This window comes from Crinia signifera, chromosome 8 (genome assembly GCF_055691185.1).
Source record: "Crinia signifera chromosome 8, ASM5569118v1, whole genome shotgun sequence".
Lineage (NCBI taxonomy): Eukaryota > Metazoa > Chordata > Amphibia > Anura > Myobatrachidae > Crinia > Crinia signifera.
The window spans coordinates 18274360-18288866 of NC_139224.1; the positions used below are offsets into that span (position 1 = coordinate 18274360).

The 14507-nt window shown below is 48.5% G+C and overlaps 1 protein-coding gene across 1 annotated transcript; it reads left to right on the top strand.

Moving 5' to 3' along the window:
• Window positions 1-118: 118 nt before the first annotated feature.
• On the top strand, window positions 119-12681 carry C8H3orf62 (chromosome 8 C3orf62 homolog). The gene is made up of 4 exons (XM_083157982.1): window positions 119-233; window positions 2430-3390; window positions 9043-9128; window positions 11503-12681. Exons 2-4 carry the CDS (start codon window positions 2435-2437, stop codon window positions 11727-11729), a joined length of 1269 nt encoding a protein of 422 aa, XP_083014108.1. The 5' UTR covers window positions 119-233; window positions 2430-2434; the 3' UTR covers window positions 11730-12681.
• The last annotated feature ends 1826 nt before the right edge of the window (window positions 12682-14507 follow it).

Here is a 14507-nt window from a genome sequence, read left to right on the forward strand (position 1 = left end):
CCCCACTCCCCCAGAGCACTCACCCGCCAATGTGGTGGGGAGGAGGACGGAGGCAGCACTGCTCACTGCAGGCAGACCTAGTTGGAGTTGGAGGTGCAGATTCTGCATGCACGGGGAGCCTGTGTCAGTGTCCTGCTTGCTGCTCTGTGATGTGACAGCTGCAGGAAGTGCAGCTCGGCCACCGCTACCCACAAACTCGCAGTGGCCAGCTGTAAGGACTTCCCTGCAGGCCAGTGAGTGTCCTCAGTCCGCTCAGTCCACAAAATCGGCCCACAAGGCCATCGGCCCTTCTGGCATTTGCCAGAAGTATCAGATGGCCAGTCTGGCCCTGCCTGGTGCTATCACTGCCCAATCTAACTGCAAAATGGCGGCCTACACAAAGTGTCCAGATGCTATCACTGCCCAATCATACTGCAAAATGGCGGCCTACACAAAGTGGCTGGTGCTATCACTGCCCAATCCTACTGCAAAATGCGCTGTTTGTAGGAAACACTTTCACTTAATGTAGCTTTTCTGTTGTATATAATTGTTTCTTAGCTGCACAGCGACATCCAATATGTCTGCTGCTCTGATTGGCTCCAAGTATTGCCATGGATACGCATACTTTCACAAGGGGCTTACTCATGTTCTCCATATTGGCTGGAACTGCTGCAATATTAACTCTGTCTCATATCATGGCAGCCGGTTACAGCTACCATTGGTGATAATAACACTATATACCCTATATGTAGTTACTATAGGTGATAATAAGACTATATACCCTAAATATAGTTACTATATTTGTAACACTATATATATATATATATATATATATATACACTACCTATATATACTTATTATAGGTGATAATAACACTACATACCCTATATGTAGTCACTATTGGTGAGAATACCACTATATATCCTATATATAGTTACTATAGGTTATTATATCACTATATATATATATATATATATGTGTGTGTGTGTGTGTGTGTGTGTGTATGTATATATATATATATAGTTACAATAGGTGTAACACTATATATATCCTATATACAGTATAGTTACAATAGATGATAAAACGATATACTCTATATTTAGTTATTATAGGTTATAATAACACTACATACCCTATATAGAGTTAGAGTTACTATAGGTGATAACACTATATACCCTACAGTATATATAGTTACTCTAGGTGTAACACTATGTATACTATACAGAGGGCACTCGCAAGATTTGTATAACTGCACGGCGGCAGTATCAAGTAAAAATAAACAATGTACACAGAACTGTGTGGGTCAACGTTTCGGGCTGGTGGCCCTTTATCGAGACAATCTCTCACTTTCACCCTATATACCCTATATATAGTCAATATAGGTGATAATAGCACTATATACCCTATATGTAGTTACTATAGGTGATACTTACTAACATCGGTGTAACACAATATACCCTATATATAGTTACTATAGGCGATACTTGCATTATATACCCTATTTATTTATTCACTATAGGTGATAACACTATATACCCTGTATATAGTTACTATAAGTGTCTCTCTCTCTCTCTCTCTCTCTCTCTCTCTCTCTCTCTCTCTCTCTCTCTCTCTCTCTCTCTCTCTCTCTCTCTCTCTCTCTCTCTCTCTCTCTCTCTCTCTCTCTCTCTCTCTCTCTATATATATATATATATATATATATATATATATATATATATATATATATATATATATAGCAAGGTGTGTGTTGACCTGGCACTCCTCCAGCTGGTCAGGGACCCAGGTGCCTTCTGGAACAGTTGTGCAGGAGTAGGCAAAGAAGCAGACAGCGGCACTCTGGGAATTTTCAAAAACGTATATTAGTGCAAAAATAGCATACCAACGTTTCGGGGCATAAGGTACCCCTTTGTCAAGGTGAACAGTGCAGTAACGTTACTGCACTGTTCACCTTGACAAAGGGGTACCTTATGCCCCGAAACGTTGGTATGCTATTTTTGCACTAATATACGTTTTTGAAAATTCCCAGAGTGCCGCTGTCTGCTTCTTTGCCTATATATTTACTATAGGTTATACTGACATTATATTTATACCCTATATATTTACCATAGGTGATAGTTACACTATATACCCTATATATGGTCAATATAAGTTATAATAGCACTATATACCCTATATATAGTTACTATAGGTGATACTTACTAACATCGGTGTAACACAATATACCCTATATATAGTCACTATAGGTGATAACACTATATACCCTGTATATAGTTACTATAAGTGTATCTCTCTCTCTCTCTATATATATATATATTTACTATAGGTTATACTAACATTATATTTATACCCTATATAGTTACCATAGGTGATAGTTACACTTTATACCCTATATATAGTTTGGCCAATGCCTTATTCTGTCTGATGTATAGTATCATATTATTCTCCTTTAGGTGCCATGTCTGAGAAGCTGATGAAATGCAGGGTGGATCTATTGGACTCTATTGATAAAGCCCTGGAGGGTTATCTGTGCTCTGTCTGTTCCCTGCGGATCTACCAGCCTTCCCTGCCCCATATGTTAGAGGGATCAGGTTCAGTAGAGTGCCAATACAGCCCCCCTGGCAGTCCCACTGTCCTTCACCAGCATCCAGAGCACCAATGCAGCCCCCCTCCTGGCAGTGCCACCATCCTGCACCAGCCTCAGGAGCACCAATACAGCCCCCCTCCTGGCAGTGCCACCATCCTGCACCAGCCTCAGGAGCACCAATGCAGCCCCCCTCCTGGCAGTGCCACCATCCTGCACCAGCCTCGGGAGTACCAATACAGCCCCCCTCCTGGCAGTGCCACCATCCTGCACCAGCCTCAGGAGCACCAATACAGCCCCCCTCCTGGCAGTGCCAGCATCCTGCACCAGCCTCAGGAGCAACAATACAGCCCCCCTCCTGGTAGTGCCACCATCCTGCACCAGCCTCGGGAGTACCAATACAGCCCCCCTCCTGGCAGTGCCACCATCCTCCACCAGCCTCTGGAGCACCAATACAGCCCCTCTGTCAGTGCCACTATCTTGCACCAGCCTCCAGAGCACCAATACAGCCCCCCTCCTGGCAGTGCCACCATCCTGCACCAGCCTCCAGAACACCAATACAGCCCCCCTCCTGGCAGTGCCACTATCTTGCACCAGCCTCCAGAGCACCAATACAGCCCCCCTGGCAGTGCCACCATCCTGCAACAGCCTCCAGAGCACCAATACAGCCCCCCTGGCAGTCCCACCATTCTGCACCAGCCTCTGGAGAGCATGAGACTGAACCCTACAGAGGGCCACCTTGCTAACCAGCGCCCAAGCATCCAAAAGCCATTGACCCGTATCGAGATCGTCTTGCAGATCCGCAATGCTCCATCTCCGGAGCAGCACAGGTAGAAGATAGCACAATATGAAGTTGCTGTTAAGGGGGACATCTATGGTTAGGACACTTATACGTGTCTTCTTGCTAAGTACACGTTCCTCGTTGCATGTCAGCCACATGTCTGTAGTCCTGGGATATGACATAGCTTTGCTGTAGGCTTGGTAACAGTTACATGCAGGCGTACATAACGCACTGCGCTAAATCTGCCGGAAGGTGCAAAAAAGCAGCACTCGTCATCTGTCCAGCCGCAATCCTCATCGCCTGGGAATGGCGCTAGATAGAAGGGACGCTTATTATACACTAGCTGACCCGCCCGGCGTTGCCCGGGAAACCCTTGGGGTTTCTTTTTTTCCAAAATTGCTGAAAAATGTCATCTTACAGTATGCTGTGCCAAAGACCTAAGATTGTAATTTGTTATAGATTCCACCATAATGTTAGAATGTGTTTGCATTGATACTCAATGACGGCAATGAAATCAGGTGTGGTGTTGTTGTTTGAAACACAACGCTCCTGAGTTGATAACCTGTATGTGTTGATGAATTCCACATCCACTCCTGAGATTTAGCACCTACTGTATGACATATCCTCCAACATCTGAGGGTCAGAAATCGGTACAAAATCAGAAAGGGACGTGGCCACACCTCCATTTCTATACTTTCAAATTGTACAGTTTCTAGGGTGTGTAATTACAGGCGCTGAGTGCGAAGGGACCGGGGTGGGCGTTACTTACCCCGCCATAATTAATTAAAAATTCACTGCTCCCTGCCACTGCCACTCCCCTCACCGAACCTGCAGCAGTCCCTGAGGTCTGGGGATCTGTAAAGCACATGCACCGGGCATCTCTACCAAACAGTGGGGCAGCCTCTGAGTGTGGGAGCAGGTCCACGGGCCTGGCCACATGATGTCATGACGCAACGCACGCTACCCGCACCACTGTAATGCCCCACTGGGAATGGGTGGAATGGGTGCAATGGGCCAAATTCTTCCCTACACCCGCCGAGCCAATCCACTGATCCAGCCATCACAATCATCAATGGGTGCATTGATAAGGTTTGAGTGTAAGAAGTTGAAGAATAAGACTGAGAAAAAGAATTGCCATGTTACAAAGTGTACAATTTACTCAATAAATCGTGAAAAAAATGTAAGTGTACATAGAAGTACAATCAAGAAATGAAAGTAGGATTAAAAAATATGTTCTGATTCAAACTGATAATTGTTTGGATGGGGTGGGTTGTGAAACAAATCTATAGGTGGGAGTATGGATATTGTGGGCATAATTGGTGTTTGTTACACCTACATGGGGCCCTCAATTGATGGGATTTTCACTACAGTGTCACGGTCACATTGTCACCATAGGGGGATTCCCAATTGGGGTCCAGGTGGTCTTTTAGGGACCCTTTACAATCCTGTAGGTCTCTTCTCCTTGAGCTTACGGTCTCCCTTAATGATAGTCAATCACTGAGGGAGACCGTAGGCACCAGGAGAAGAGACCAACGGGATTGTAAAGGGGTCCCTAAAAGACCACCTGAACCCCAATTGGAAATCCCCCTACGGTGACACTGTAGTGAAAATTTCTCGTCATCTGGGTACCCCCTGTAGGTGTACCAAACAACAATTATGCCCACAATATCCATACCCCCTCCACCTATAGATTTGTTTCGCAACCCACCGCCATCCAAACAATTATCAGTTTGAATCAGAATTTATTTTTTTAATCCTACTTTCATTTCTTGATTGTACTTCTATGTACACATATTTTTTTCACGATTTATTGAGTAAATTGTACACTATAACGTGACAAATCTTCATCTCAGTCTTATTCTTCAACTTCTTACACTCATAACATTCAAACAAATGCATGCAGCGCTCATGCCCATCGACCAAACATTATCTATGAACCAAAAGAGTCTGGGAAACCCTTAAGGCAGAGCAGTGCCTGATATCCAACTGACTAACAGGGTGAGTGCAGTGTACCCACTTTGTATTGATCAATGGGTGCATTGGCCAGGACAAAGATTTCTCAGTGCAACTGGAGGACTGGAGAGACGGATATTGGGAAACAAAGTAGAAATGGTACATTAGGTACAGTTTTTATTTGCCGGTACAGACTGTTAAATAAACGGCAAATTATTTTTTATGTGTTCTGTGTGTTTGTGTGTGTTGTACTGTTTTTGTGTGTGTTGTAATGTATGTGGTTTTGTGTGTTATATTGTATGGATCTGTCCAATGCGTAAGTGTGTGAGGTGTGCTATGTATATACAGTATGTGTGTGTTGTGTCTTTGTGTATCTGTGCAAAGTTTAAATGTGTGTTTTGTGTGTGTTGCACTGTTTTTTTGGGTGTGTGTGGTGAATGTGGGTGTGTCTTGTGCTGTTAGAGGTATGTTATGTGTTTGTATGTGTGCAATGTTTAAGTGTGTGTTCTGTGTATTGTACTGTTTTTGGGTGTGTGTTGTAGTGAATGTTGGTGTGTGTTGTACTGTGAGTTGTGTGTTATGTGTGTGTGTGTGTTGTGTTGTGTGTATATCTGCCGAATGTGTAAGTTTGTGAGGTGCGCTACGTATATATGTGTGTGTAGTGTGCTGTGCATATCCTGGCAATGTATAAGTGTGTGTGCAGGGCCGTTTCTACAGGCGGACAAGCCGTGCAGCAGCCCGGGGCGCCGCACGGCTTGTCCACCTCTTTTAAACAGCCGGGGCGCCCGGCCGGCAGCTGAGCTCACCCCATTGACGCCCGCCCGTCGCCGCCTCCGCCGTCGCTGCCTCCGCCCCCTCCCTCCCCCTCTCCCTGTCCGCTACTCCGAAACGGACAGACTGAGCAGGTACAGCCGGGTGAGTGATTTCCGAGGGGAGGGGAGCGCATCGCGCGACGCTCTCCTTCCCCTCGCTCACTGTGTCATTAGGCTGTCAGCCAATCATAGGAGCTCGCGGGCTGGCAGCCAATCAGGAGCCAGCCCGCGAGATATGAATGGCTGACGGCTCAGGGACACAGTGAAAGCAGCAGCACCAACAGCACCAGCGGGGGACTGGAGGGGGAGACCCAGAGAAACAGTAAGTTGTGCTGCTGGCACTGTGGGGGCATATATGTGTCACTGTGGGGGCATATGTGTGGCACTGGGGACACATCCGTGGCACAATGGGAATATTTGGCACTGTGGGGGCATATATATGTGGCACTGTGGGGGCATATATGTGGCACTGTGGGGGCATATGTGTGGCACTGGGGACACATCTGTGGCACTATGGGCATATTTGGCACTGTGGGGGCATATATATGTGGCACTGTATGGGCATATGTGTGGCACTGTGGGGGCATATCTGGCACATCTGGCACTGTGGGGGCATATATATGTGGCACTGTATGGGCATATGTGTGGCACTGTGGCGGCATATATGTGTGACACTGTGGTGGGCATATGTGTGTCACTGCGGGGGCATATGTGTGGCATTGGGGACATATCTGTGGCACTAGGGGCATATTTGGCACTGGGGGCATATATATGTGGCACTGTGGGGGCGTATCTGGCACTGTATGGGCATATGTGTGGCACTGTGGGGGCATATGTGTGGCACTGTGGGGGCATATATGCCTCTGTGGGGGCATATTAGTAAACGGCATGAGTTGTGCGGCAGCGGCGTGTGGGGCATAATGTGTAATAGGCATTACGGTGTGGAGAGTATTGTGTAATTGCCATCACAGTGTGGGGTGTAACGGGCATCATAATGTGTAATTGTCATCACGGTGTGCGGCGTAATGTGTAATTGTCATCACAGTGTGCGGCGTAATGTGTAATTGTCATCACAGTGTGCGGCGTAATGTGTAATTGTCATCACAGTGTGCGGCGTAATGTGTAATTGTCATCACAGTGTGCGGCGTAATGTGTAATTGTCATCACGGTGTGCGGCGTCATGTGTAATTGTCATCACGGTGTGCGGCGTCATGTGTAATTGTCATCACGGTGTGCGGCGTCATGTGTAATTGTCATCACGGTGTGCGGCGTCATGTGTAATTGTCATCACGGTGTGCGGCGTCATGTGTAATTGGAATCACGGATAAATAGTGTATAATGATTCAAGTAGCCTGTCTTTGTTTGGCCTTGATCTGTGAGGCGTACTAGGTCACTGTGTGGGCCTTTATATTTTTATGTCACTGTGTGGCCTTCACACAGTGACATCACAGTACAATGACAATTCCTGCGGTAACCAATATCTGGACCTGCAGGTTGCAAAGGTGAGATGTAAGGTAATTATTTTCCTGCTAGACCACGCCCTTATATTAAGCCACACCCCCTTTAAAAATAAACCACGCCCCCTATTTTGCCGCGCGCGCCTGCGGCGCGCGCAATTTTTTCTATGACATGTTCACTTTTTTTTGGGGGGGGGGGGGCGCGCATTTTCATTCCTTTGCCCTGGGAGCTAAATTGTCTAGAAACGGCCCTGTGTGTGTGTTCTCAGTGGCGTAGATTGGTTTGGGGCGCCCCCCCGCCGTTAATGGGGGGGCGCCCCCCCTCCCCGCTGGCCTCCCCACCCCCGCCGTTAATGGGGGGGCGCCTCCCCCCCTCCCCACCCCAGCCGCCGGTGCCAAATTTGGTGTCTCTGAGTGCCACGGTGTGTCCGCAATGCGACGGACACGCACACACACACGCACACAGACTCTTCAACTTATTATATAGAAGACTTAAAGCGTTAACTCCAAGACTAAAACTTTTAAAACATTTCTCTTATAACGTCATTTAGATGGCAGTGTGGCTGGGACCCAAGTCCGGGTGACTCACAAAATCTCCAATAAGTAATAAACTAATGTCCATATTTTGGGGTCCTGTGGGTGCTGACTGTGAGTACATGGGACCATCTGAGGACTACACATGGGAGCACAGTGTCTGTCATGTTCCCTTCAGCAGGTATAACCCTCTGCTTGGGCCAGGATGAAGCTACTGTACCAGTTACCCGCTGAGACCCATATCTAGAAGGAAGCTGAGACAGACCTCATTTCTAGGCAGAAGCTGAGCGGCAGCCATGTTCATGAGGTCTGGCCCACCTACTAGAAGCTTTGGTGCATCTCTGATATGTAGGCCATGTGCCTCTGGAAGAATCAAATCTAAATCTAGTGGCAGCCCTTCCACTAGCCACAATACCACCTGCCACAGGACCCCAATAACCAAGGAGGCCCTGTAGGACCATCATGTGTAGCTGGTGGGCCGCAACCACATCTAGCTCTTCTTCTAGGTACCACCAGAGCAGCTTCAGACAATCCAAGGCACTGGGTGGTGGTCCGGCATGGTGGCAAATTCCCTCCTACTTTCTCTCTGCCTGGCGCTATATATGGGTTACGCGCTGTCATACATACAGTCACTATGTGACTTCGGCAGAGTAATCTGACACACTTGCTGTTTGCGGATTGGTTAATACATACACAGGGTTGGGCCAATGATTTAACTGCAGCTTAAATCACTGCATGCTCAGCAATTGTGGGTGAGGCTTCTGCTTTCTGCAATGGAGGATAGTACTTTATAACGGAACTGTAATATAATTATGTCAGGGTTACACTGAATCGGCTATTCTATCCTCATGGTAATTGGTCCGTTAGTTTGAGAGCTGCCACCAATGGTGAAATATCTGTACAGACCAATCACAGTGTGACATTGTTCCTCTCCTCTCCCTACAGTGAGGAGCTACAGTTACTGCATCCTGAGGATCTATCAAGAGATCTGAGTCCGCAGGATGTCACCAGGGACCTTAGAGCTTTCATTGGTGAGAAACTCATATATGTCACCAAGGTCCCCATGTGCACTAATGAGGGTGTATACAATAACTGCTGCCAATATATGGGTCATAATACCCTCTGCAGAAGAGGGAAGAAAAAGGGAGAATAATGGGGGTGTAGTCAGCAGTGTCATTAGGGGGGTGGGCCGCACGGGGTGATGCCATGCTATGGGGTTACACCAGAATACCAGAGCTGCTCCGCTGTGTTAGCGTCAGATGGTGTTATGGTGTGTGGGTCATCCACACTATGGCAGGGATGCGGCACACAGTCACACCCCCCAGAATAGAATGTATCAGGGGATATGGATTAACATCAAGAGGCCATGCTTCCTTGCCATAATGGCGGATCCAGGTGAGGGTGCCAGGGTAAGTACAGGTGATGCCAGTGGGTGTACTTGGTGCTGCGTAAACTTCTCTGGCTTTTTCTTGCTGTAGAATAAATCCTACTGAATGGTCTCTTTGTGAACTTCAAATATAATCTCTTATATATTTAGCCAAATGTGCCAATCATGTGTGTGTGTGACGCTGGCCGGAGTTACACCCCGCCCAGCGTTATACACACACATAATTGACACATCTGGCTAAACATATAAGAGATTAGCCTGATGTGTCAATCACTGTGTGTGTAACGCTTGGCGGGGTTACACACTCAACCCCGCCCCCCCAAGAGTTGTGTGTACAAGCCGCATATCCCCCATAGCCACAAGTGAACCCGCACCCCCTGGCATCTCCATCCGCAGCCACCCCACCCCCAGCATCTCAATGCGCTCCACCCACCCTCCATGCCATCATCATCACCCGCAACAACCACCACCCCCACAGCATCTCTGGCCGCCTGCACTCCCCAGCCCCCCACCCATCTCCATGCGCACACCTGCCCAGCAGTTTGGGCGCTACCCGCTAATAAACCCCTCATCCCCCACCGTCATCCCCTCCCGCCAAGCAACATCACCACCCGCCCTTCCCCAGCATCTCCATTTCCCAACTCCAGCCCGCATCTCCACCCGCCCCTGCCCGGCTGCGTCTCTATGCACCCCCCTCCGCCCGCACCCACCAGCCAGCGTCAGCCACTCCAGGCGCACCCCCCTCTGGCCTGCCAGCTTCTACACCCTCACCCACACCACAACCATCTACACCCACGCCACCTGCATCTCCACCCTCACCCCCTCCCGGATTCTTCTCCATCCCCACCATCCCCCCCCCTATCCACGTGCACAAACCCCCCCCCACCACCACCACCACCAGCCAGCATCTACGTCCGCAACCTCCTGCCCCAGCATCTGCACCCACGCTCAACTTCCCGCCCGAGCCTGGCAGCATCTCGATGCGCACCCCTTACCCCCCCCCCCCCAACTCCACACGCACGTATAATTATACTAGGTGCATCCCCTTATCAGCATCTCCACCCCTCCCACAGGTGGCAGCATCTCTACCCGCAACACCCCCCCTCTCCCACCAGCATCTCCCCACGCACATCTCCGCACACAAACCCCCCAACTTCTCCACCCGCAACACCCCCCTCTCCCACCACCATCTCCTTCTGCACTGCCGTAAGCATCTTTGCATGCACTGCCACCCCCACTCCCTGCAGCATCTTCTCCCACACCCCCACCTCCCCTCCTGCCCTCATCTCGGCCTGCAACACCTTCCTATATCTCTTGCCAGCATCTCGGCCTGCACGAACACCCCATCTCCCTACAGCATCTCCCCCCACACCATATCCCCCACCCCTCCCATGCGTATCCATGTCCGCACTTCCTTTAATTTAATGCCAGCATCCACCCCAACCCGTCCCCAGTACAATTATAATTACCACCACCGCGCCCCCCTGGCAGAATCTCCACCAGCACCGCACCCCCCCTCCACCCATCTCCCCGCAGCATCTCTGCCCCCACCCCCTCCCGCCAGCATCTCCCCTGCACCCCACCACCCCCAAGCACCTACTCACCCCCTACATAGCACCCTACCCCCCCCCCCCCATGTTCACAGGTTAAGGAGGTGCAGCCCCTTACGCCGGTGTGAAGAGCGAGCGTAGGGTGCGATAAATCACCTAGTATATTAGTATTTGTGATAACGGGCATGCTTCTGTCAGATGTACACTTAATGCATCACTTGGGTCAGGATATAATCTCTGTGGTCTTAGTGAAGAACGCATAGGTTCCCCCAGTTCTATATTCATGGTTAAGGTGGCGTCTCCAGGAGGCCTGGGGCACCACTAGCTGCAGGAGTTACGTTTCCCCATTGGTTACTAAGAACTGTGCTGATTTCTTATTTGCTCAGTAGGGGACACTGGGCTCGATGCTGGGTATAGGTTGTATGGTAGGACCGATCACCAAACAGTTAAACCTTTTGTGATATTTAGATAACACCAGCTCCCCGGTGCTGCAGGAGATCTGGAGGACCCTGGAGTGGGACAGTGACATTTGGGATGGGGACATCTCTAGCCCAGAGGAAGTTTCGCCCCTGACATTGGACGATACTCCACCAGTAGGAGGTGCAGCTGAGGCAGCGCTGGATGAGGAGCTGATGCTGGAAAAGGTTCTGGATCTAGAGGATGATTACGGTCACCTGAGAAGCTTCATCCTGTAACATATTATTGCTCAGTGTTATGTAGTGTTAAATATATATATAGCTAATATAAGCTTTTCAATGTTTCTTTAGTTTTTTAAGTACTTCGACTGGTTCCGAACGTGAACGTGTCTGTTTTAGGAGAAAATATCCGGTAATTTACTAAGCTGTCGTGTTCTCTGGATTCGTATTTTCCAATGGTAAAGTCATTTGTGTTTGGTTGCCAAGATTACCGGCAGCCAGAGACGGCCAAACATGAAGTCAGATCGGTATGATGCTTCTGTATGTAAAAGAAAGAATACAGAAGAGTCAAAAATAAAAAAAACCTGCGTGGGGTCCCCCCTCCTAAGTATAACCAATCCTGGGTTCTTGGACTGGTCCTGGTTCCAAAAGTACAGGGAAACAATGAAGGACAGTAGAGGTGCCCTGTATTTTTGAAACCAGCAGAGGACACCACTAGTCCGTAAACTATTGCCACAACCGGGGGTCACTTTTATATGAGTCCATGGCTTTAACCGCCAACGAGTTAGCCCTAGCTGTGGTCCCTGGGTGAGTGGGGACCCCACAATAAAGGGATCCACACCCTCTAGGCCCCCCAAGGGCCAGGGTTGAAGCCTCAGGCAACTCCCGGCACCCTTGTGCGGTGGATGCCAAGTTAATAGCAATTAGTGCAAAAGTAAGAATTAATATTGTGTTTTACCTGTGGAACTACAGGTCCCAACAAGCCTCCCCCACTTGCTGGTAATTGGAGAACCACAAGTACCAGCATGTGGGTCATTAAAAGGAACAATGTTTCCTGTAGTTCCACCTGTAAAACAAATGTTGCAATAATGAAATTACATAGTTACATAGTAGTTAAGGCTGAAAAAAAGACTTGCGTCCATCTAGTTCAACCTTTGTTTATAAGCTTAACCCTTATTTTATTTATTGTATACTGATATTTTATTTTAAAGACAGATTTTTATTCTTAACTGTAAACCTGGATGTTTTTAACCAATAAATGTTTGTCCAACCTTATTTTAAACATATTTAATGTGTCTGCCGACACCATTTCTCCATCTGCCGACACCACCTCACCATCTGCCGACACCACCTCACCAGGAAGAGAGTTCCATAGTTTGGTTGCCCTGACCGTGAAAACATTTTTCCTTCTAAGGCACGGGTGTCAAACACAAGGCCCGCGGGCCAAATCCAGCCCGACAGACCTCGTCATGTGGCCCGCGCAGCCGCCGCCAGCCTTCACCTTTTATTCTCTTTTTTTTAAGATCTTTTTTGAGAGGTTTATTTGCACTGCCAGCGGCCATGTTCTTGTGGTCTTTTAAGATGTCTGCGGCTACAGGAACATGGCCGCCGGACTCCGCAGCTACGTGGAGGAGGGTCCGGCAGCCTGTTCCCTCTTATCGAGGCAGTGGCAGACGCTGGGTGGGGACGTCATGACGATGACGCCTCCCACCCACGCGTCTGCAGAGAGGAAGGAAGGCAGGCCGAGTCGGGGGGCCGCAGCAGGACAGGCCGCGGCGCCAGGTATTGAAATTACTGGAGCCGCAGCAGCAGCAGCAGTAAAGGAGCCTGAGGGATAAAATACATGAATACAAAATTATGCCATGACACCACAGGCTGCTCCCCCTGTATAATAATAATGCCATGACACCACAGGCTGCTCCCCCTGTATAATATAAAAGTAATGCCATGACACCACAGGCTGCTCCCTCTGTATAATAATAATGCAATGGCACCACAGGCTGCTTCCCCTGTATAATAATTTGTGTCATGGCATTACTATTGTTATATTATACAGCGGGAGCAGCCTGTGCTGTCATTGCATTATTATTATACAGCGGGAGCAGCCTGTGGTGTCATTGCATTATTATTATACAGCGGGAGCAGCCTGTGCTGTCATTGCATTATTATTATACAGCGGGAGCAGCCTGTGGTGTCATTGCATTATTATTATACAGCGGGAGCAGCCTGTGGTGTCATTGCATTATTATTATACAGCGGCCCTTTGACGGTGACCAAACTGCTGATGCGGCCCCCGATGAATTTGAGTTTGACACCCCTGTTCTAAGGGAACAAAATTTTTTTTTCTTCTAATCTAAACTCGTGCCCTCGTGTCCTAGAATCCTTCCTTGTGGTAAAAAGGGCCCCTGACAGTTCCATATATTGGCCCCTGATATATTTGTACATGTTGAGCATGTCCCCCCTTAAACATCTCTTCTCTAACGTAAACAATCCCAATTTGTTCAATCTGTCCTCGTAGTTTATCTCCATTCACCTAATAAGCTTTGTTGCTCTCTTTGGATTCTTTCCAGTTCTATGATGTCCTTTCTGTAGTGTGGGGCCCAGAATTGTACTTCGTATTCGAGGTGCGGTCTAACCAATGATTTGTACAGAGGCATAATTGTAACACCCCATAACTGTGGAATAATAGGTGCCGTGTATTCCAGTTAACCAGGGGTTAATATACCTCAGCACCAGGCACAGCTCAGCCCTAAAGAGTTAAACACAGACAGGCTGGAGTGTGACAGGAAGAGAGAGGTCAGAGGTGACCTGAGCCAGCAGCATGAGAGTAGGAGGAAAGCTAGCACATGAAGAGGAGACTTCTCCTGCAGCTGAGTGACACTGTGCTTAAGGAGTAAGCAGTGTAGCCTGTGAGTGTGTGGAGAACTCCTGTATAGAGAGATAGAGGAGGACAACAGCGTGGCATCTGTGACCCCTGACCTGCCAGACGCTTTAGCAGCAGAGAGCTCCAGCAATAAATGACTGCCTGTGAGGCCTGTGAGAGAAGGAGCCAGTCGT